Source organism: Sminthopsis crassicaudata, chromosome 2, assembly GCF_048593235.1.
Source record: "Sminthopsis crassicaudata isolate SCR6 chromosome 2, ASM4859323v1, whole genome shotgun sequence".
Lineage (NCBI taxonomy): Eukaryota > Metazoa > Chordata > Mammalia > Dasyuromorphia > Dasyuridae > Sminthopsis > Sminthopsis crassicaudata.
The window spans coordinates 261,147,130-261,173,421 of NC_133618.1; the positions used below are offsets into that span (position 1 = coordinate 261,147,130).

The following is a 26,292-nucleotide window of genomic DNA, read 5'->3' on the forward strand; positions in this document are numbered from 1 at the left end:
ACTTTATATGCATTACAACATAGCTTTTTCACTCTTTTTGTTGTTGTTTGCTTGCATTTTGTTTTCTTTCCCATTTTTTCCCTTTTTGATCTGATTTTTCTTGTACAGCAAGATAATTTTATAATTATGCATGCATATATTGGAATTAACACATATTTTAACATGTTCAACATAGATTACTTGTCATTTAGGAGGAAGGAGGATAAAATTTGGAAAACTACATTTTGTAAGGGTCAGTGTTGAAAAATTATCCATGCATATGTTTTGAAAATAAAAAGCTTTAACAAAAAATGAATTGGAAAATAAATGGGAAAAGAGAATATTACTGGGGAAAATATTAAATAAATATTTTAAGAAACAAATTTACATATATAACCAAAAATAAAATAAAATTTAAAAAATTAGTGGCTCCCCTCAAAAAAAAGAAAAGAAGAACAAGAGGATTGATATTTGGACACTGGTTTCACCCAACAAGTAATTACTAGTTTTTGAAGTAAAAATGATAAGGACCTTGGTAGGAAAGTGAACATTATCTGACTCTATGAGAAGGTATCATATTCCCATGACAATCTCTCTTCTGTTTGTTTTTTTTTTCACTGTAAACATAATTTGCAATATACACATTTAGTTAGAAGACTTGAATTTAAATTGTGAATCCACAAGTTTTATGACCTTGAGTAAGTCAACTTATTTTTATATGCATCTCATTTTTAAAATGAAAGATTGTAATAAATCATTTCAAAAGTCTCTTCCAGACTTCTATTTATAACTTTATGAGTCTACCCTCCAGATGTCTCTTGACCTCCCAAATAATGGAGATACCTGAAAAGGGAGTTTCTGAATTTACTTATTGAATGGTGTGTGTAGGTTTCATGTCAATGGATGCTTCTAATTGTGGGAATTATAGCCCCTGTGCTTCTCAGCTCTGTAACAAGTAATATAAGTCAGAGGCCTTTAGTATTAAACAATCATTCTGACTGGCATTTAATGAGCATTATTCATTATTATAACCAAAGAAAAATAAAAACAGAAGTTAATCTAGAAGAGAGATTATAGTTCAAGATAGTCATGGAGAATTTCTTATATGCAAATTATTTTGCTAAATTTAAAATTTTTAAAATTTAATTTAATTATAGTTAATAGATTATTTTATTCTGATAAGCACAAACACATGCACATATGCAATCAATCATACTACCAAAACTCATTCCCAACATATTAATGACAGTTTTGTAAATATAATTTAATTTTCTTTGTGAAAGTAAATATATTTTAAAATGAATTCAAATAACAAATAGTCATTCAGAGGAGGAATTTATCTTGGTTGTATAGTAAAAATTTTCATCATTATGAGCATTATCTAGAAAATTGGCCTGGAACTTATGTGCTGGTTTCTCAGTCTAATCATAGCTGATTTCATCTCCTGGTTCCTTAAACTATAAATAATTGGGTTCAGGAGAGGAGTAATAACAGAGAAAAATACTGAGAGGAACTTGTCCAATGCATAACTACTAACTGGCCAGGCATAGATTAAGATAATGGGTCCAAAGAAGAGAGTAACAACTGTGATATGAGCAGACAGTGTAGATAGAGCCTTAGACAGCCCACCAGAGGAGCGACGGTGGACAGTGAGCAAGATGATAGAATAGGAGACAAGCAAGAGAATAAAACAGATCAATGAGAGAAGTCCACTATCAGCAATTACAAGGAGGTCCAGAATATAGGTGTCAGTACAAGCAAGGCTCATCACCAGGGGAAGGTCACAAAAAACATCATCAATCACATTGGGACCACAGAAAGGCAGGCTCACCACAAAAGCCATTTGGCTCATGGTGTGCACAAAGCCAACAACCCAAGAGAGAAATACACTTCCTAACAGAATTCGTCGGTTCATAATTGTGGTGTAATGGAGGGGTTTACATATTGCAACATATCGATCAATAGCCATCACTACAAGTAGACTCATCTCACTGCCTCCTAAAAGATGAACTAAAAACATCTGTGCCATACAACCCCATAACGAGATGGTTTTCTTCTCCCTGAAGAAGTCTGTGATCATCTTGGGAACAGTAACAGTAGAAAGGGTCATGTCAAGAAAGGAGAGGTTAGCCAGGAGGAAATACATGGGAGTAGAGTGCAAGTGAGAGTCAAAGATCACCATCAGTATAATTAGACTGTTTCCAACCATAATTGAGGTATAGGCCAAGAAGAAGATCACAAAAAAGAAAAGTTCAAGCTCCCAAGAATTGGTGAGTCCCAATAAAATAAATTCATTTAATATAGAGCTATTCTTCATCTTCACCTATTTGATATATTTCAAACATTCAGATGTTCTCTAAAGGGAAGAATCTGAAAAAGAAACATTTTAGGTGAGTATTATTGAATATTATCGAGAATTATAGAAATTATATTTTTATTTAAGACAGAAAATACTGAATATTAAAAACAATTTGCATTGCACATGTTTAACCTATATTGGATTGCTTGCTGTCTAGGGTTTAGAGGACAAAAGGGGACAAAAGGGAGAAAATTTTGAAACACAAGAAAATATAAAACAACTTGCAAAGGTGAATATTGAAAACTATCTTTGAATGGATTTGGAAAAATAAAAAGCTATTTAAAATGAAAAAAAGAAAAAATTTTGGAATATATGTCTGGACCTTCATTAATACCAAAAATATTTAAGATGGTGTATTGTGTAATAAAAAAGTTAGGCATAAAAAATCAATGACAGAGTAACTTAAACTTGGTTGAAAAGCAGACTATGTCCTACAACACTAATTGTTTTGGTAGAATGATAACAAGTAATTTATTAACCGGGCCTCAGTTTTCTTGCCATTAGACATGAGGAGCTATACCACATGGCTTTTAAGTTTGCTTTCATAGGCAGAGCTATAATTCTATCTTCCCAAATAATTACCTATAAGCTGTTCAAATTAGTTCACTTAGATAGACTTCCTGACCAATGACTCCCCTATGTAGATTATGTTGCCCTTTTGGAATTATTATTCAACATTTTCAAATGAATTTGGATTGGACATCAGAATGAACTTAATTCTAATAAGTAAATTTTGAATAATTGCTGCATATTAAGAAAATATATTCATGTTTTGATAAGTTTAAGAATCACTGTTCCATAACCGAATATTCAAGGTGCAAATGCTTAGTCATCATTTACTCTTATTATTACCATTATTAATAATTTAATTGTTATATATGATTAAATAACCAAGTGTTTATTACTTTGTATTTACTGTGTATACTATATATAAACACAAACATAAATATATATATTGACTTTATCAGTTCTCATTACAAAGACTATTTTTCTATTGTGTATAGAGGTTAAGATATGAGATATTGAAAATAACAAGATAATTTATACATATTTTGTATGTTAATATCAGAGTCTAATCATCTCTTTCTTTTGGAAAGAATAGGAAAGAGTAGAACCTGGCATGAATCTTCTCTCCGGGGACTGAACTTGGAAACATGAGCAAAGAGAAAAAAAAAAATCTAACACAATGAAGAAATACCATGAGTTATAACTTTTAAAAGTAAATAGAAAAGAAACAACCCAAAATTAAGTACAATTGAACCCTGGGAAAAAATAACTTTTCCTCAAGGATTCCCAGAGTGCATAGAAGAAGTTACTCAAAAGATAAAATGAAATTAGAAATATTGAGGAAAACATTTTAAGAAAAATGCATAGCTTAGAACAGAAAATCAAAAATATGATTTAAGTAAAAGATGCCCTGAAAAAAACCCTGAACATTCAGAGTAAGAAAAATAGAAATATTAGGACAAATTTAAAAATATGGAAAAGTTGTATGATGTATCTACTAGAAAAATGTTGGACATGGAAAAAAAAAAAAAAAACAAGAGAAGTCATTTAAGAATCATTGGGTTCCCTGACAAAAATTGAATAAACAAAATACCTAGTCACAAAAGTTCAAGAAATAATGAAATACACTAGAATTATTAAAACAAGAGGAAAAATTAAATTGGGAAAAATCTATCAATTAACTCTCTAAAGAAATCATACTGATGCTGCATAATTGAAATCCAGAAGAAAAAACATATTGCAGAATTTTAAAAATACAAAATGGATTCAAACACTAAGAAACCACAGACAAGGTCACACAATATTATGCCATAATTATTATAAAAGAAAGTAAATATTGAAATAAGGCATACCAAAAAGCAATAAAAATTTTTTCTACACAAGTGTAACATCCTGCAAAATAGCATAATTCTACAAGGCAAAAATAGATCTTTGATACAGATAGCCCTCTACCAAAGCAAACCAAAATCCTCTTTCAGATGCAATGTATTAGAGAAGTACCTGGACCATTGATTGGTTGCAATTTGGACAAAGTCACAAAGTTCATGTACATTCAAAATAGGACTGAATTCCACTTTTCCTGTATCTAGAATCAGCTGTGTAGTCTGTACAGCATGATGTATTGAAATTTTTTAAAAGTTTGAATCATGACCAAGTGCTTATTATTTAATACAAGAGAAGAGAAACCTAAAGTATTAAATGATCAATGAAAAAGTGAAGACAAGCAGAATTGATTATTTTATGTTTTGTTTGTTTTAAAGTGAAGAAAAGGAAAAGGGAGGAAGAATACACAAGGGGAAAATAGAAAGAAGAGGAACTTAAGAATTTTTCAAAATTAGAGTAAAGTAGAAGAAAAATTTATTAACATATAGATGAATGTTGAGGGAGATGAACATCTCTGGAACCAGGCAAAGGAGGTGCACACACACACACACACACACACACACACACATACACACACAGAGTGACAGACATACATGGAATTTGAAATATAAATTTATTAAATTAAACAAAGATTGGAGGCACAAGGAGACAGAAAATAGAATAGACTGAGATTAAAACCAAAGGGTAGAGTTGAGAAGGGAATAGTTAAGCAAAGCAAACTTCAATTACAGAGAGCAGTTCAGAAATGGAAGATGAAACAAAAAGATATAAAAGGAACTAGGGATCTAAATGTAAATTTGATAAAGGGAGGAAGGCTAGGGAGAGGATCGGACAAGTTCCATTTAAAATAATTAATGTTTGTCCTATTTATTTCTCTACCTCATTTTTTTTTGAAGAGAACAAGAGATAGGACTGGGAATGAAGAACAGAAAATTTATAAGAGCATATGACTAAGGGGAAACACAATTATAATCAGAACTCTGAGTGTGAATAGGATGCACTTAGCTGAGAAAGAAACAAAGAAAGAAAAAAAAACAAGAAAAAGGAAAAAAGAAGGAAGAAAGATGTAAGGAAGTAAGGGAAGGGGAGAAACAAAGAAAGAAGGGAAAGTGGGAAAAGGAAAAGAAAGGGAAGGGAAGGAAAAGAAAGGAAAGATCTGTTGAGAACTTTAGGAAAGTCTCTTTAGAAGTTGTGTGAACTATAGTTGGAAATAGATTCAAGGGATATTTTAGAGGTAACATGGAAATTATTTGTCTACTGATTAGATATGAGTGGGAGAAGGAGAGGACTAATTTCCAAAAAAGTAACTTTTCTAGTTTTAGTTACTGTGTGACTGAGAAAATGATATCAGTAATCAATATGAGGAGTTGCAAGTAAGGACAAGTCAAACATGGAAGGTAACTTATGGAAAAGAATAAATTCAAGAAAATAAGTGATAAGACTGGAAAACATGAAATATTTTTATTGTCATTTTTCTTCCTAAACCTGCCCAATGTCCAGCTTATCTCAATTATCCAACCTAGAAAAGTAGAGTTATTTTGGACTCTTCCTTACCAAAACAGATAATTATAAGTCCTTCCAAGTCTACTACTCCAATATGACTCAAATCTTTCCCTTAGTCTCCATTCATACAGATAACTTAGTTCAGGTTTTCATTGATTTTTACCTAGAAATTTATTGGGTGAATTTGAAAAAGTGAATTAAGCTGTTTTAATAACTTTTCCTTTCTTCCATTCTCTATCATTTCTTATTCAGAAATTTTTCATCTTTTTTTTTTTTTTGCTGCATATCATGGATTCTTTTGTCAATATAAAGAAATCTATAAACTTGGAATATTTGTAAATGCATTAAATAAAATTAACAGATTGATAAAAGAAATTAATTATATTAAAATAAAATTATCAAAATTCATTTTTAGAAAAACAAGTTCACATGCTCCAAGTTAAAGTTCCATGTTCTAATTTATTCTTTACATAGCTGGAAAAATAGATTCTTGAGTAATAATTTAGTACTCATCTCAAAACTCATCAGTGGTTTCTTACTGACAATAAAATAAAATATAGACCTTTTTGTATTGCTTTGAGGTGGTTAATGGTCTCAGTGTTACAGAACAGAGTAATTGCATATTTCCTCATCTCATTTTGTTCTTCCCTGCATTTATATAATGGCACAGGTTTCTGCCATGAATAGAAAATCCTTATTCATCATTTCCATTCATCAGCTCTAGTGCCCTTTATTCTATTAAGCCTTCTAATCCATTCCAATAAAAATGGCCACTTTCTGTTTGATTTTTCATGTTATCTATTTTGTTCTTATCACATTTTGTCTTCTATACTGGTCTGATATTTATGTGAGCATGAGAAGCAGAATGGAATAGTGCCAGATAATGCTAGACTTACAGGCAGAAGAAAAGTGGGTTCCAATTATGTTTGACCATAAGCAAATTACTTAACTTCCCACAATGTATTTCCTCCACTGTACAATTAGAATGGAAGATGCATGACTTCCTTCATAGTATTGTTATATTCAACAACAAAATAGTGCATTTAGATTCTGTGTAATAATATAGAAGGCAGTATTAGAATACTTATTAGAATACTTTATTAGAATATTATCAATAATTAATTAATAATAATAATATTAGAATACTTATTTGCAGGTATATAATACTTTTAAATTTTGAAAGATTTTTATATATTACTTTGTTCAAATCACTTATTTCATTTAAAATAGTGCATATAAAATTCTAAACAAACATAAAACATCCATTAGTATGTGTCATCCATTATTGCCAATATTATTGCTTGAACTAGCCAAATACCCAATGTAACATAGATTTAGAAGTGGAAAGGTAACTAAGAAATTGAATACAACCTGGTAGTTCGTTAATAAATGTTTATAGATTTGAATTTAAGTGAAGCTTTGATTCAGAAGAATGACAAAATTTTGGTTCTTTTAAATCAATAGAATCTAGAAATAATTATCCAGATGATACTTGAGGATGAATGTGTCTTCAATATCCTTCATTAGAAAAATCCATCTTTGCTATTCAGTTACCAAGTCTATATAGAAATGTTATTTGACTGTAATACAAAAATCCCTGTATACCATAATATTGGCCATTTGACCTACCACCCCTAGATGAAGACATCAAGGAACAAGCTCTTCAAAGAGACAGAAACACAATGAAAATGATGGCTTTCTTGAGGCTCCAAGAAGACAAACATATATGTCTTGCCAAGCAGGCAGGAAAAAAATGGAAACATTTTTAGATAATAATGAGCATAGACAACTGAAGAGCAAATTCTCATGGGAATTATTAGAGAGCCATGAAGGTTTTCCCTAGGCTTCAATGGAGAGATTTGTTCTTTGATCATTAAAGTATAAGGAATTTTACCAAAGGGATCATATTTGTCTGAATTTGCTCCAGAAAAGGGTTCATCTCACACCTAAAGCAGGGTAATACTTATAGAGTAAAGGTAATAAGTTGGAGCAGAATCTACTATGCTTCAGGTGAAGTAAAAAGAAGCAGGGGTAGCCATCCTGATCTTAGATCAAGCAAAAGCAAAAATTTATCTAATTAAAAGAGATAAGGAAGGGCAATATATTTTGCTAAAGGGTAGCACAGATAATGAAGCAATATCAATATTAAACATATACACACCAACTGGTGTAGCATTTAAATTCTTAAAAGAGAAATTAAGAGAGCTGCAAGAAGAAATAGACAGTAAAACTACAATAATGGGAGATCTCAACCTTGCACTCTCAGAATTAGATAAATCAAACTACAAAATAAATAAGAAAGAAGTTAAAGAGGTAAATAGAATACTAGAAAAATTAGATATGATAGATCTTTAGAGAAAATTAAATGGAGACAGAAAGGAGTACACTTTCTTCTCAGCAATTCATGGAATATATATAAAAATTGACAATATTAGGACATAAAAACCTCAAACTCAAATTCAATAAGGCAGAAATAGTAAAAGCAACCTTTTCAGACTATGATGCAATGAAAACTACATTCAATAAATGTAAGAGCCCTTTAAATGGGCAGCACCACAGCGCCTCGGGAGATTGAGGCCCAGAAGTAATTTATATGGATATTAAAACTGCCTTGTAGGTGGGATCTTGGCCACGATGAGATAGCTTCGTAATGGATGACTCTCTCGCTGATTGGCTGTGTGTGTGACCTCAGGCAGCAGTTGCTCTCTTTAACCTGGCGCTCTTCACCCTGGCTCCCTAGCCTGGGTGGCCAAGCCAAGATGCATAGCCAAAAGAGGTAAGGATTTTGGTAATGAACACGTGGGTCTTCTGACCAGGTGTTCACTCGGGAACCAACAAGTCAGGGCATCAGTCAGGGCATTATGTGAATAGGTATAATAAAGGCTTTTAAGATTACAGGTGGCTGTTCTTGAGCGCACTACCAGTTATTAAACTATAGATTCAAGAGATCGTGGCCAGAGACCTTTGAAGGCCTAAAGAGGAGGCAAGCCAGGTAGAGTTGATACTGCAAAGGTCAGTGGTCAAAGGTACTCTGTTGGGCCTAGGGCAGACTAGTAATTGTAACTGCCAGGAGAGCACGTTACAAATAAAAATGGAAAATGGAACAAAAATAATTGGAAACTAAATAATCTCATACTAAAGAACAATTGGGTGAAACAGCAAATCATAGACATAATTAATAACTTCATTGAATATGGCAATAATGAAATGTCATACCAAAATGTGTGGGATGCAGCCAAAGTGGTAATAAGGGGAAATGTCATATCTCTAGAGGCCTACTTGCATAAAATAGAGAAAAAGAAGATTAATGAATTGGGCTTGCAACTAAAAATGCTAGAAAAAGAACAAATTAAAAACCCCCAAACACTAAACTTGAAACTCTAAAAATAAAAGGAGAGATCAATAAAATTGAAAAAAAAAAACTATTGAATTAATTAATAAAACTAAGAGTTGGTTCTATGAAAAAAACCACAAAATAGACAAACCCTTAGTAAATTTGACTAAAAAAAAAAAGGAAAGAGGAAAATCAAATTGTTAGTCTTAAAAATGAAAAAGGAGACTCTCCACTAATGAAAAGGAAATTAGAGCAATAATTAGGAGTTACTTTGCCCAACTTTATGCCAATATATTTGATAACTTAAATGAAATGGAAGAATACCTTCAAAAATATAGCTTGCCCAGATTAACAGAAAAGGGTTCATCTAGGTAACACAATCAAGGACAAAAGGGAATGTTTATAGAAAAAAGATTAGAATGAAGGCTTTATTATGTAGGCATAGAACTCTAACATTTGAAATTTTACCATTTTTCTGGTCATCCAAGATCCAAATTTTGTAGGTATCTTTGATTACTACCTCTATCTTACTCTCCAAGATAATTCCATTTCAATATCTGCTTCCTCCAATTTTCCTTTGCTATTATCTTAATAATATCATGACCCTAATTCAACAAAAGTATTTTAATAATGTCTTAATCTCCCTGCTTCCTTCAATTCTCTTTGCGCCCTGGTCCATCCTCCACACTGACACCAAAACAATTTTCTTATGTAATATCCCAGAAACAAAATTCAGAGTTAGTAAATTATAATCAGCTTAGAAAGATAGGCTGAAAAGCTGGCAAAAATAATAAAACTTGAAAATGGACATTTTTTAAGAAAGTCTGGGAGAGCAGGTACACTAATCCTCTGTTGGCAAAAATGTCAATTTCTCAAACCATTCTGAAAAACATTTTAGAACTTTATCTTAAATGTCATTAAACAATATAAGCCCTTTAACCCTCCATTTCAATTACCATCATGTACTCCCAAGAGCTAAAAACACAGGAAAAAGACTTACTCATATGTAAAACCAAACTTTTTATTATAAAGAACTAAAACAACATAAATGCTCTTCAATTGGAAAAGGATTGAACAAAACTTGACAAAAGTATGATGGATTATGATTCTATTATAGGAAATTATAAATATGAAAAACTCAAAGGAACTTGATAAATCTTTAATAAACTTATGCAAAGTAAAATGAGTAGAATCAGGACAATGATTTCCTGGCTCTATATGCTTCACTCAGTATAAGTTCATATAAATTTTCCAGGCTTTTCTAAGATCAGCCTTTTCACCATTTTTATAGAGTTGCAATATTCCATCAAATTCATATATCATAACTTATTCAGCTATTATTATTCAGCAAAATAATCCTTTTATGTTCAGTAGTGGCACATATGCATAGTTTTATAGCTGTGCATAGTTTCAAATTGCTCTCTAGAATGGAAATCAGATCGCTTCACAACTCCACTGGCAGTGTATTATTGTCCTGGTTTTTACACATCCCCTCCTACATTTATCACTATATTTTTTCTGTCATCTTAGCCAATCCGAGAGGAGTGTAGTTGTACCACAGAGTTCTTGTAATTTGTATTTCTTAAATCAATAGTGATTTAAAGCATTTTTTCATATTACTTTGGCTTTCATTTTTTTAACTGAAAACTGTCTGTTCATATCCCCTTTGATTACTTATCAATTGGAGGAATTACTTGTATTCTTATAAATTTCCATCCATTATCTATGTATTTTAGAAATGAGACCTTTATCAGAAACTGTGGCTGTAAATATTTTTTTCTAACTTTCTGTGTCCCTTCTAAACTTGAGTGCATTGGTTTTGTTTGTGCAAAAACATTTTTTTTAAATTTAATATAATCAAAATTATCCATTTTGCATTTTATAATGTTCTCTAATTCTTTGGCCATAAACTTCTCCCTTCTCCAAAGAACTGACAATTAAACTATGTCTTGCTCTATTCATTTACTTATAGTATCACTCTTTACATAAAAATCATGTACCCATTTTTACCTTATTTTGGTATGGGATGTGAGATAAAGGTTCATGTTAAGTGTGTGAAATACTGTTCCTAGCAATTTTTGTAAAATACGGCATTCAGCTGGAGTCTTTGGGTTTATCAAATACTAAATTACTATAAACTGTGATTACTGTGTCATGAGTATTTAATCTATTCCAGTGATCTACTATTCTATTTCTTAGCCAATACCATATGTTTTTGATGACATCTGTTTTATAATAGTTTTAGGTATGGTACTTCTAGGCTACAGTCCTTTGTTTTGTTTTGTTTTGTTTTTTTCCATGAATTCCCTTGATGATATTATCTTCTTTCTAGATGAATTTTGTTATTATTTTTCTAGCTATATAAAATAATTTTGAAAGTTTAATGACTATCAACATATATTTTTAAAGGTAAAGTAAATAAAAAATCTAAAGGTAGTGTCAAATATAGTTTTCACCCATCTTGCCATTATTTAGTATAACAAACTTATTTAGAAAAAATGTTAAAAATATGAAAGGATTGAGTATCAGCCTTCCCGAAATACTTCTTTAATATTATATCATTTTTTCTATAAAAACTGAGCAAAGTCTCACTTTTTATGATTTGGGGATCTCATTTTAATTCTGGGATTCTGAGAATCACTTCTTTCTTATTGTCTGTTACACCTGAGCTTTCCCTATTAGATTAAGTTTTTCCAATAGAATGTGGGTTCCTTGAAAACATGGACTGTGTTAGTATCATCAGACTTTATATAGTACCTGGCACATGGTAGATGCTTAATGTATATTTATTGATTGATATACTGACTTACTGCAAATCATCATCCTTACAGGATACAAATGTTCATTCCTTTCTCAGATTCTTCTGTGACATTTCTCCTGGGAAATATGTGTGATCAGGCAACTGTCATGTATGTGGGGAATTGGGGGTATGACACTTGGTTATTCAACTGTTTTTTTTTAATATGCTATTTTTCACCTCTTAGCCTAGAAGAATTTTTTATCTTTTTTATTTTTTTATTTTGTTTTTATTAATTTTTATAATTATAACATTTTCTTTGACAGTACATATACATAGGTACTAGAAGAATTTTTTTAAAATGTTGTTACCTGAGTATCAGAATATCTGCCTCTTCTTGCTTCTCTCATTAATTTTCCATCAGTTCACATTTTATTCTTGCTTTCCTATCTATATCACATTTAAATTTGTCTTTTCAAAAATTGCTCTTGAAATGATATTTTTCAGTTGCTTTCCCAATATGGGATGCTGGTAAGAAGCTCAGTGGATAGGTACTGTATCTGGTGTCAGGAAGACCAGCCACTTACTATGTGACACTGGATAACAGACTTAACCTATGTTTTACTTGATCCGCTAGAGAAGGAAGTGGTGAAGCACTCCACTACTTTTGCCAAAAAACAAAACAAAACAAAACAAAAAACAAAAAAAAACCCTTAGTAACATGATGTAGTCCATAGGGGCACAAAGGGTTGAACATGACTGAAAAACTAAACAACAACGTCCTAATACTTGGGGCAGCTAGGTGGTGCAATGGATAAAACACAAGCACTGAAGTCAGGAGGACCTGAGTTCAAATGTGACCTCAGACACTTAACCGTCCTTGCTGTGTGACCCTGGGCAAGTCACTTAACTTCAGTTGCCTTAGCCAAAAAGTTATGAAGAAAGAAAATACTCATCACTTGGATATATCCTAGGTCTAGGCTTTAAGTTTCATATCATGGAAAAGAACTTTGCTCTGCTATACAATGTTCCATATCACCATTAACAATGGAACATGAATTTGATATACAAGAGCATTATTTATGACCATAACTTTAATGTCCTTTAGGATTTGTGTATGTTAAGTAAAAGTTTGGTTGGCTGAACTTTCTTTTTTATCACTGGTATGACAAAATATACCTCTACTCTTATGGAAAAATGTTGATTTTAGGAGTTTCGGTTTCATTCAGAAGGATGGGAGGTAGGGGTGTTTGTGTGTGTGTGTGTGTGTGTGTGTGTGTGTGTGTGTGTGTGTGTTCTGTATGTGTATTTCATGATATAGTATGTTTTCACTTTCTTCTTTATAGCTAGATGGTGCAGTAAATAGAGTGTTGTACCAAGAGGAGTGAATGCCTAAGTTTAGCTCAAAATTCAAGATATTTATTAGCTCTGTGACCATAGGCAAATTCTAAATCTCTATCTATTTCAATTTTTTCATTCTTAAAATGGAAATATTAATAGTACCAATCTCTCAGTATGACTGTGAAGATCAAGCAAAATTTACATACACACACAGTATATATATATATATATATATATATATATATATATATATATATATATATATATATGACACTTTTCACACCTAAAAAATTATGTAAAAGGTAACGATTTTTACTCTGTGTGGAACTACATGGTATGCATTATACCTTTCCATTTTTTCATTCTTAAAATGGAAATAATAATAGTACCAATCTCTCAGTATGACTGTGAAGATCAAGCAAAATTTACATACACACACACACACACACACACACACATATATATATATATATATATATATATATATATATATATATATATATATATATATATGACACTTTTCACACATAAAAAAGTATGTAAAAGGTAACGATTTCCATTCCATTCAGTATACAGAGTTAAAGAACTCTTACTCTGTGTGGAACTACATGGTATGCATTATACCTTTCCATATCTCCATGTATATACTTGTACTATATGGTGGAGTGATTCCAAACTTGCACTCAGATTCTCTAAATAGCTCTATAATTCCACTCCTAATGATGGTGGGTGACATTTATGTAGTGTTTCTTTAGTGTTGTCAATGTGCTTTATATATGTTATTTCATTTTATTCTCACAACAACTCTGATAGAAAAAAGCTATTATTAGATTTTTATTATCCCTATTTTATAGGTAAGGAAAATTATGCTCACAGCAATTGAACTGTTATCTAGTCACATAGTAAGGGAGAATTGATCAGGTTATAATCCATCAATATTTCATGATATCACAAAAATTCAGGGGATCAAAGAACTTTAGAAGGAGTTCTAGAAAAGGAGTTCTTGGAGAAGGAAAAAAAACTTTAGGAATCATCAAGTTCACATATTTTTTCTATCTAATTATTTCTTGAGTTTCAGCATATTTTATCATTGAAAAAGTAAATTAAGCTCAATCATTTGGTCCTTTGATTTAAAGAATCATAAAAACACACATACTCCTAAAATACAGACATAGGATAGCAATGATGGACCACATTATAAATATACATTATCTTTATTAGTAAAAGTTTATATATTTGTGAAAAAGTTAATATATTTGTGAAGAGCAATAAGTCCTTCTGAGATAGGATTGATGTTGGTTGAATTCTAACATTATTGTTATCACAAACTTCACCTACAAAGTCTGTCTAGAGCCAACATGTCGGTTCCTCAGTCTTATCATAGCCGCCTTCATCTCCTGATTTCTCAAAGTGTAGATGATTGGATTCAGGAAAGGAGTGATGACTGAGTAAAACACTGAGAGAAATTTGTCCACTGAAAAACTACTAAATGGTGAGGCATATATAAAAATGCATGGCCCAAAGAATAGAGTTACCACTGTGATGTGAGCAGACAAAGTTGATATAGCCTTGGAGAGACCACCAGAAGAGCGCTGGTGGACAGTGATCAAGATGACAGTGTAGGAGACAAACAAGAGGATGAAACAAATTAGTGAGAGCAGGCCACTGTCAGCAATAACAAGCAAGTCCAGGACATAGGTGTCGGTGCAGGCAAGCTTGATCACCAAAGGGAGATCACAAAAAACATTGTCAACCACATTGGGGCCACAAAAGGGCAGGTTTATGGTAAAGGCCATTTGGCTCACAGTGTGTACAAAACCCACAGCCCAGGAAAGCAACACAAAACCAATCAGTGTTCGATGGCTCATGATGGTTGTATAATGGAGGGGTTTACATATTGCAACATAACGATCAACTGCCATGAATATAAGAAGAGTCATCTCGCTACCCCCCAAAAAATGGAGAAAAAACATTTGGGTCATGCAGCCCCATAAGGAAATGATTTTTTGTTCACTAAGGCAATCTGTGATCATCTTAGGAACAGTAATTGTAGAAATAGTCATATCCAAAAAGGAAAGGTTGGCCAGAAGGAAATACATGGGGGTGGAGTGGAGGTGGGAGTCAAAGATCACCATAATTATAATAAGAATGTTTCCTGTCATGATTGATGCATAGGCCAAAAAGAAGATGACAAAAAAGAAAATCTCAAGTTCCCAAATACTGGTAAGTCCTAACAAGACAAATTCAGATATCACAGAGTCATTCTTCATATCCATCTATTCTGCTCCAAACTTCCAAAATTTTTCTGAAGATAAAACAAGGAATAAAAAGCCAGTTTGAGTTGAATATTCATGATCATTATATGGACATATATAAAGTAGGGGGAAAAATCAGTCTTAATTACTACTAGGAATGTTGAATTAATTTATTTCTCCAAACCAGGCATTAGAACATATGAAATAATTAAAACAAATGCTGAAAATGCCATTTTGTATGATTTGGTATATTCACATTACACTTTGGTTTTAACACTTTAAAGTGATCAGACCCTAACCAATTATATGCTATATTATTCACTAACTGATTTTGCATGTTAATAAACAATTAATTAAAAGCTTCAACTGATTAATGAATTCAGTTGCAATGACTAATCTAAGTTTAAGATGCAGATAAAACACATTTTTAATTTCAGGTAGATAGGACATGAATCTTTAGTTATGAAACAATAAATAGCCTAAAACTATAAATTCTCATGTTTATAATAATAGTTTTTTTTCTGTAATTCTTCCGCTCTAGACACTTGTGATTACTAATTTATTTTGACTTTAAATTGTAATGCAGAATTGTAATTGTCTTCCTCCTTCAGCAAGAAAATTGTAAGACATTCCCTGTCTAACAAAAGAAATTGATTTCATTATGAGGGATATTTTTGTGACTACCACCCAGACTACATTTCGTAATTCTTGTTCACAACAGTAGAGATTTCCCAAATGGGTACCTGAATACCTAAATCTCCTACTACTTAAACAATTAAGCAGGGCTGTACTATACATTACTTTCAGTTCTTATTAAATTTCTGATGCTTATATGCTTTTCTATGTAGTTACTAAAACTACTACTACTACTACTACTACTACTACTACTACTACTACTACTACTACTACTACTACTACTACTACCATTACAAATATTTGAGTTTCTTTAAGTTATGGTTGCCTATCTAGATAAATAGATTTTTAAATCTTTCAAAAATTTTATCTTTATAATGTCATTATTATATAAAAGTCTCATGTTTATCTAAAACTATTCTTTTCAAAATTTATTTGAAGATATGCCATTATATTTCTTTGTCAAAATTTGATCAATTCCTCAATTTTTGGATTTTCTCTCACTCCTCATCTTAATAAAATTCACAATTATATATTTTAAGGTAAATTTCTTTGAATTTGAGAGATCATAGATCTATATATGGTAGACAACTCAAAGATCCATCAAATACAATAACCTCATTTTACAAACAAGGAAATGGAGCCTTAGGGATTGTTTGACACCAATCATAGTCATCAGAAACTAATAATATTTTACTAAGCAAAATTATACACATTTAACTCACCGAAAATGAAAGTACAGATGATTTCTTGTTGTATTTCACTTTAGTAACATCCTTCCTTGGTATTAAGTCAGCATGTTCATACTCCACTTATCCCATTTTTTTTCTTTTCAGTTAATAGTTCAATACACGGGATTCAGTACAAATCACTTAACTTGCAACTAAAATAGAGTTTACATCAGTTCTTAGAAGAATAAAAATCATATATCTTAAAAGAATAAGAGATCAGTATACTCAGGAGAAAAAGTGAATAACTGATACAAGTCAAGTATAGCATTTAAGTAATTTCTACCAATATCTCTGCCAAATAAAAAATATTTGAGAAAACAGAATTAGAAAAAAATTAAACATGCTTACCAAATGGCACCCAGAAAATAACTAACATAATGCTTCTATGTACTTATATATTCACTGCAATATGTTAGAATATAAAAAATTTTCTCTGACACAAAATATATAAACCAAAATTTGACAAGGATAAGCCAGTTGGTGACTTCTCATTTTTCTACAACCTCTCTGCTCCCTCTCAAATGAACTACATTTTAGTGCTGCTTCAAAATGCATAATATATGAAAAAATTCACTTAATTCAAAGTTAGTGATAGAATTGATGTAAATGGAAGACATTTTCAAACTTTTTATGAAAAAAAATTATTCTTTTTGATTAATCAGTTAGGGCAATTTCCTTTTTTTTTTTTTTTCTTTTAAAAATTCTTTTTGTTCAATGAGATGAACCAAATCAGTTCCATTTGTTCAATAATGAATAGAACCAACCACACCCAGTGAAAGAACTCTGGGAAATGAGTGTGAACCATTACATAGCATTTCTAATCTCTCTGTTTTTATCTGTTTGAATTTTTGATTTCCTTCACAGGTTAATTGTACATTATTTCAAAGTCCAATTCTTTTTGTACAGCAAAATAACTGTATGGACATGTGTGTGTGTGTGTGTGTGTGTGTGTGTGTGTGTGTATATATATATATATATATATATATATATATATATATATATATACATGCATATTGTATTTAACATATACTTTAACATATTTAACATGTTTTGGTCTACCTGCCATCTGAGGGAGGGAGTGGGGGAAAGGAGAGGAAAAACTGGAACAACTACAAACAGATTTTGTAGTTGTCAATGCTGAAAAATTACCCCTGCATTTATCTTGTAAATAAAAAGCTATAATAAAAACAAATAAGAATACTGTTTGTTAAATGAAATAGTTCTCTGAGATGGGAAAAAAGAAGAGATATTGATTGAAACTACAATGATGTTATTTTTAACATACATCAATAAAAACATTTTAAAAATGAATGGTATGGCAACAAGAAGATTATATAATGATAAGTTCTGATGGAGGTGGCTCTTTTCAACAATGGGATGATTCAGGCCAGTTCCAATGATCTTGTGATAATGAGAGCCATCTACACACAGAGAGATGGCTTTGGGAACTGAGAGTGGATTACAACATAGCATTCTCACTCTCTTTACTGTGGTTTGCTTGGATTTTATTTTATTTTATTTTTGCTGAGGCAATTGGGGTTAAGTGACTTGCCCAGGGTCACACAACTAAGAAAGTATTAAGTGTCTGAGACCAGATTTGAACTCAGGTCGTCCTGACTTCAAGGCTGGTATTTTATCCACTGCACCACCTAGCTGCCCCTTGAATTTTATTTTCTTTCTCATTTTTTTTCCTTTTTAAACTGATTTTTCTTGTGCAGCAAAACAACTGTACAAATATGCATGCCTATATTGGATTTAACATATTTTTACCATGTTTGGCATATATTGAATTACTTGCCATCTAGAAGAGGAGTATGGAAAATGGGAATAAATTGGAATACAAGGTTTTGCAAAGGTCAATGTTGAAAAGTTACCCTTGCATATCTTTAAAAAAAAAAACAACTTCAATAAAAATAAATAAGTGAATGAAAATGAGTGATAGATAAATTCTATTGAATTATATTAAAATCTTAGCATAAGAATTAAAGTAATGCACAAAGAAATTTCAATGTGATAAAAGTATCTCAAAGAGCATAAGAGATTAGGAGATAATAGGGATAAAAAATGATTGCCTAATTCTCACTATGATCATCATTAAAACAGTTACCTTTAAAGTTTGCTGCATAGTCCTTTGTACTGGATGCCAAAATTGTATGGTTCCTGTCTTTAAGGAAATTTTATTATATAATAGCAATAGTATTTAAAAGAAAATCCTTTTTTTCAATAGAAATTTAACCTAGAAATCAGGCTGTAGAAATAAAGTGACATTCTTATTTGAGAAGTATTTTTTTCTTTTTGAAAATTATTCTTTAAAAAGAGAAGAATAAAGATAAAGTTATATCTAATGAAACCAAAAGGAAAAAAAGACAAATCCCAAAAATATTTGTGTCTTTGATGCACAAGATCTAAATATTTAGAAATAGTCATCACAATTTTTTAAAAATTTCATTCAGATGTATGATGCTACCAAAACCCAACAGAAAAGTTGAAAGGGAAAAAAGGATAAACTCTTTATTTTTTTCTGTTCCATATGTCTTTTTATTATTATTATTATTATTATTATTATTATTATTATAGCTTTTAAAAGATATTCACCCTTAAAGACAATCACTAGTTTCGGTTTCATTTTTCTAGGTTTAAAAGTGGATCTCCAAATTAAAAAATAATAATAATTTTAGGTATTGAGAAAGAGTAGTTTTCCCAGGTCTCCAAGGTAAGATGTGATGGCATATAGTTATATAGATGTTGAATTTTCTTTTTTTCCTAAAAAGGAAAAAGAATAGCTCTTTTGGCTCAATCCTAACACTTCCTTTCCATATGACTGAAAGGAGGAAATGATAAGACTTTCTCTCCTGGGATTGTGTATCATGAAGGTTAAATGTTAAATGATACATTAAATACTCATTTCCAAGAACATTTCCACAAATTATAAGCTTCAACAGAAAATTACCACAACTACAATAATGATGACGATTTCAACACTATTACACTGATAACAACCATTACTATTACTAATTAACATTTCAAAGCACTTTATACGTAATATGTCATTTGATTTTCTCAGTAATACTATGAAGTGGATGATAGTTATCCTAATAATACAGAAGAAATTAAAATAAAAGAAACAAAATAACTTGCCCAAGATCTCTAAGCTTGAATTCACATCTCCTAACCTCAAACTCTGCGTTCTATATTCTGCTTACTTTTAAAGTGGAAGTTCATGTGTGAAAGTGTGATGTAAACTTTTCTCTAGGGGACAACTATTGCTGAAATTATTTTTACTGTAATTAACATCTTATTAACTGATTATTTCTTCATATATTTTAACAAAACCTAAGAAAACAGTCTCCGTTAATTACACATAATTGTATTACTGACATTAATAAAATAAGAGGAAATGTTCTGTAATGAGTAAATTAAAAGTCTTCTTGGATTCTGTTTGCTTCTGATATTTATTGATTCTTAACATATCATTTAACTTCTCAGTGGCCCATGAAAACTTTCTAAAACCATAAACTGGTATCCATTTGCATTGTTAGAGATAGTTTCACATGAGGAGTTTCCTATGCTCTTCAAACATAGATATGGGCCAGAAATAACAATAATAACAAAAAAAAAATAACACTAAAGACCATTGTGCACATGACAGAGCAATTTGTGCCACTGTTACATTCTATACATGATTTTACCATGGCTTTTAAATGACAAAGGTTTAGAACTGTGCAACCATCATTTGCACAAACATGTGCTGTTTAACTAGCAACAGAATAATTGATTTTAAATCACATAATAGAAATTTAATAAATGCTAATAGCCTGGAAAAAGCATGTTGTCTTTTGCTATTGTTTTGGTGAAGAGGAGGGTTGACCTGGAAAGAGGAGAAAAAGGGGGTGAAAGTGAAATACCTTGTAGAAAGGTGAACAGTTTGATTCTTTTTTATTCCCAATTGAACTGACAGATTTGACTGTATGGTTTGGGATGGATGCAGCCCAATCTCAATAATTATATTGAAATTTTTGCTTTGTATCTATGATTTTATTGATGTCATTCCATTGTGACAACTCCCTCTACTAATTCCAATCATCAAGTACTTGTAACTGATAATTTCAGAAAGTTGTTGTTGGCACTGAGAGATTGAACAATTTTACATACAGCTATTTTGTGCCAGATTCAGGATTTTAACTTGGGCCATTTTAACTCCAAGGCCCTGACCTAATACAGTCTCCAGTCTTCAACCACATCTGGAATGGGGATGTTATCTGACCAATAAATCAATTTATTAAATATTATTTAGTATTTTCATATGTTTAAGTAAAATATAATTCTAAATACAATAAGACAACAGAGAAATAATTAATATGAAATAAGCTTCTTAATCTTGAATATTTTGACCTGCTTGAGGATTTAAGGCTCTAGTATACAATTACAATATAAGTATAATAATAGAATATTATAATAGTAATAATAGAATTATAATGGAAAAATTAAACATTGAATAGTGTTCCACTCAAACTATAATATCTCTTTTACTTCCTATGTCCTAATAAAATACATGCAATAATCAAAAGTCTTCCATTCATAATATAAAACTGTAATGTTTTGGAATAGATCTCCTAGTTTTCATAGTTTCAAGAATTCCAAGTAAGCAGCTGACCATAACTATGGTCTTATGTTTATTTCCAGTTGGGAAAGTTTTCCATCTTTTTCATACAGTTATCAAATCTAAATAGAAATCAATGTGTCTAATGTTGAAAATATAAGATTCTCAGTATTTTGGTGTTGCTCATTTAACTTACCAGACTTAAATAACACCTTGAGAATCAACTTCTTCAATGAGACAAGGACATAGCAAGATTCCTGCCATAGTGATTGTTTTGTTGTGGCCCCACTAATAAAGACCTATATATGAAGTTATTTTCAGACAGAAAAAAAGACATTATCTTTGGATAATGAGCCTAAGAAACTGGAGAGCAAATCCCAATGAGAATTATTAAAGAATCTTGCTAGCTTTTCCCAGGCTTCAAAGCAAAGTATTGTCCAGTCATTAAAGTAGACAGTGAGTTGTATCAAAAGGACAGATATATTTTTCCATTCGGAAGTGTTAGAGATACAAAGAAAGGTAAAAGCATAAGTATCTGCTTTCAAGGTGTTTATATTATAATAGCTATAACAACATGAAAATAATTAGATGTATAAAAAAGATAAATGGGAAGTAATCCAAAACAAAAATGCATAAGCAGCTAAGGAACAAAATCTTCTGAAGAAAGTAATATCTGTAATTGGACTTGAAGAAACTGAGGGGAACTAAAAACTTTCAGTGAAAGAACAGAGAATTCCAGGCATGAAGAGAAGCCATGTTAATGTGAAAGAACAGAGATGGGCTATGCAGTTTTATATATGAAGAAGAATTGCAAGCAAGCCTAGATTACTGGATCTTTCCTTGACTGAGTGAAGGAGAGTAAGGCTGGGAAAGACTGGAATGGTTAAAAAATAAAAAAATAAAATAAAAAAGAGGACACAATTGTGAAGATATTTAAATACTAAACAGAGGAAACCATAGGAATCCCTGGACAGAGGCAGAATGTTATGAGAGTAGGGGAGAGGGATTGGGGGTAGGAAGAGAGTGACCTGATCAGAATGGAATTAGCATGGGGAATGAGCAGTGTAAACAAAAGGCTGTTTCAGTAGTGCAGACAAGAAGTGAAGATGGTTTTACTAGATTATGTGAGTGGAATGAAGTAGACCTATAAAAAGGATGTTGTGAAGATAGAAATGACAAGATCTTTCAAACTTCTCTTCCCTCCTGAACATTCTCCCCTATTTATTTCCACCTCTTCATTGCTCTCAGCTATTGATATTTGCATATTTTGATATCATTTCCTACCCTCCTCTTCAATTTCTAATAATGAGATAGCTAGCCCTTCTCTCTGCCCAAGCCAATCTCTCTACATGTGCACTTGATTCCATCTCTTACTTTCTTCTACAGTAGATTGCATCCTCAATCATCTTCCCTTCAGTTCTTCAACTCCTATTTCAACCAATTCATTCTCTGTCTTCAAACATTCCCATCTCCTTCATCCTAAAAATCAATACAAAAAAACTCTCCATTAACATTTACCATTCCTTTTTGTCTCTCCTCCCTTTTTCAGCCAAATATATTGAAAAAAATTTCAATACATGCTGCTTCCAGTTCATTTCCCTTAACCTCAAATCTTGACACTATGACTTCTGACTTCATAATTCAAATGAACTACACTTTCCAAAGTTACCAATAATTACCCAACTGCCAAATCTGATTATCTTTTATCAGTCTTAATTTTTTTAATCTTGTAAAGGGCTAGAACTGAGCAGATGCACTTAACCTAGATAACTGAGCACTTGAGGCTAATTACCAATTGGACAATACTATATTAACATATGCTTGGAGGATGACCCTACTCAACTATTCTGTGCTGGCTTGATCTGTGGGTGTGGACAGAGAAGGGGAGAGAGATCAGAAGGTAGAGTAGGATAACCAAGATCATCTTTGGCTGCAGAGAAAGAGAGAAAGGAGGTGTGGATATTCCTATATCTAATCCCCTGACAGGGACCCCAAAAGAACAAGAATAAAGACCTTTGCTTATCCTGAGTCAGGTTGATTCTGAGATATCCAGGGTACTAATGCAGTCACAACATAATCTAGCTTTGGATTTGATGCATTCTTTTCTGTACTCTTGCTTCTCTGTTTTTTTGTTGTTGTTGTTTGTTTGTTTTTTGTTTGTTTTTTTTTTGGTTGTTGTTGTTGTTGTTGTTGTTGTTGTTTGTACTCAATTGACCACTAATGAGTATTTGTTGATTTACAAGTTGATTCATCTACATTTGTGATGTTGACACAAAAGCAGAGTGGAAAGGGGAAAAACAGACACTTTAAAGATTTAGATTCAAAGAGAATGATTTAATTCATTCATATTCTATTCAACAAATTAATTTATATGCTTTTAATCAAATAATATATTATGCAATTGTAATTAATTTTTCTTCAAATGTCTTGATGACAAGGAAGAAGAAAGTGTCATATGTATGTTATCAAATAGACTTTATAGTGATTTTTCTCTAAGATCATAGTGGAGAAAAGTTACTCCAAAGCTCAGCATAACAAATTTATTTTTATATGACTGGAGGGAGAAAATAATTAGTCCTCTTAAACAAGGGTTGTATATAAGGCAAAAGAAAATATCTAGAAAGACTACCACTACATATTTAATGACATAATCATTCCTAAACAATTTCTACAAAATTCCAGGTACAGCAATCAAATTGATGTGAAAGGCACTTGGAAAGTTTTACTTTTTATGATATTGTTGGTCTTTTTTTTTTTTTTAACCAAGTGGCATATATGGAGAGAAGCATGTTAAAATAGTTATGTCATCTTAGAGACTCATGATTTGTATTCAGGTCTAACCTATATTGAATATGTAACACTGTGCATGCAAGTCAATATTCTAATCAGTGCCCAAAGCAACTTTCTATTAAAAACAAAAAACAAGAAGATGGGAGAGAGTAGCCAGGAATTTACCTGAGTTCTCCCTGGTTTCCTTGGAAACAATTTTAAATTAAGCATCTAAATGGATTAAGGAGTGACAGGATCTACAAAAAATCAGAGTGAAGCAATTTTCCAGTTTAGAATGACTTAGAAGCACTTCAGAAAAGGTTTGTTTCACTTAGGCAAAGGGGAAATACAGCCCATTTCAGACTGTCTAAGCAAGCCAGCAAAATGCTCTTAGCCACAACACAGATCAGCAACCAAAACTTCTAAGTTCTGATTCAGCAGTCCAGTAGCCCAGCAGGCCATCTATGAGGCCTTCAGGTCCAGCACAGAAGACAAATTTACAACCACAGGCTTAGGCCACCCCAGAGTTATGAACAATTCTCCAACACCTGAGGCTCCACTGCACAAAGTCTGTGACAAGGCTCCTACTCCTCAGCACAAGAAGCTTTAGACAATGTCACCTAAGGCCCAGCAACAGAATTGAACTGTAGAAGCCATGAAATAAGCCAAAAAATGAGCAAGAAACAAAAATAAAAATAAAAAATCCTTGATTATAAAAAGCTGTTATAGCTATAGTAGAGATCAAAACCCAAACTGAGAACACAACATTGTTAAAATGCCGACATACAAAACCTCAAAAGAGAATATGAATTGGTCTCAAGCCCAAAACACCTTCGGGGAAAAGCTCAAAAAGAATTTTAAAAATCAAATTAAAGTGGCAGAAGAAAAATTGGGGGAAAAAAATCAGAGATATGCAAGAGAGAGCCAACAGCTTGGAAAAGGAAGGACAAAAACTGAATTAAAAAAAAATAACTTCTTTAAAAAATACAATTGGTCAAATAAAAAATTCCCAAATGAAAACTCCAAGGAATGTTTAGCCAAATATAGGATTATAAGGTCAAGAAAATAATACTGCAAGCATTAAGAAAGAAACAATTCATATATCACAGAGCCAGAGTTGGGATTATCCAGAATTTAGCAGCTTCTATTATGAATGATAGAGGTCTTGATATTCTGGAAGGCAAAGGAGTTTGGATTACAACTAAGTAGCAACTACCTAGAAGAAATGAGCATAATCAATCATTCAAAGAAAAAGGTAGAAATTCAGTGAAATAGGGGACTTTCAATTATTTCTGATGAAAAAATCTGTACTCAACAGAAGTTTTGATCATCAAATAAAAAACTCAAGAGAAGCATAAAAAGGTAAACAGGAAAGAAAAAATATTCTAACTCAATAAACTGATTGTATCCCTTTAGGGATATAATGGGAAGATGATACTTGGAATCTTTGAGAAATGCACCCTTAATAGGCTTGTCAGAAATGTTATACATAGACAAAGTCTGTGATTATGAGTTTACTTTGATGTGATGATATAAAAATAAATGGATAAAAAATGATCGTAAAGAAGAAAGGGAAGGCCAAATAGAATAAAGTACTTCATATAAAGAGGCGCAAAAATCTATTACAACAGAGGGGAAAATGGATAAGGTAAGCATTGTTTGAACCTTACTGTCATCAGATTTGGCTAAAAAATGGAATAATATGCACACTCATTTTTTTGTAAAAAATTATCAATGTTGAACATATATTTACCAAATGACACTGTATTCAAATTCTTAGATAAGTTAAGAGAATTATAAGAAAAAAATAGCAAAACTATACTTGTGAGGGAACTTAACCTCCTCCTTTCAGAACTAAATAAATCTGACCACAAAATAAACACAAAAGAAGTGAAGTAGGTAAATGACATTCTAGAAAGGTTAAATACAATGGACCTATGGAGAAAACTGAAAAGGGATATAAAGGAATAAACCTTTTCCTCAATAATACATGGCACTTACACAAAATTGACTATATCTTAGGGCATAAAAACATTACAAATGCAGAAAGACAGAAATATTAGATACATCCCTTTCAGATCATGATGCAATAAAAATTATAGGTAATAATGGGCCATGGAAATGTAGACTAAAATTAATTGGAAACTAAATAATCTAAACC

General features: G+C 31.6%; 2 protein-coding genes across 2 annotated transcripts; both read right to left on the reverse strand.

Annotated features, from left to right (window-relative positions):
* Positions 1-1,360: 1,360 nt before the first annotated feature.
* On the reverse strand, positions 1,361-2,296 carry LOC141553427 (olfactory receptor 4K13-like). The gene has a single exon (XM_074285092.1). The coding sequence runs from the start codon at positions 2,294-2,296 to the stop codon at positions 1,361-1,363; it is 936 nt and encodes a 311-aa protein (XP_074141193.1).
* Positions 2,297-14,477: 12,181 nt separating this feature from the next.
* LOC141553428 (olfactory receptor 4K14-like) lies at positions 14,478-15,419 on the reverse strand. The gene has a single exon (XM_074285093.1). The coding sequence runs from the start codon at positions 15,417-15,419 to the stop codon at positions 14,478-14,480; it is 942 nt and encodes a 313-aa protein (XP_074141194.1).
* Positions 15,420-26,292: the final 10,873 nt, after the last annotated feature.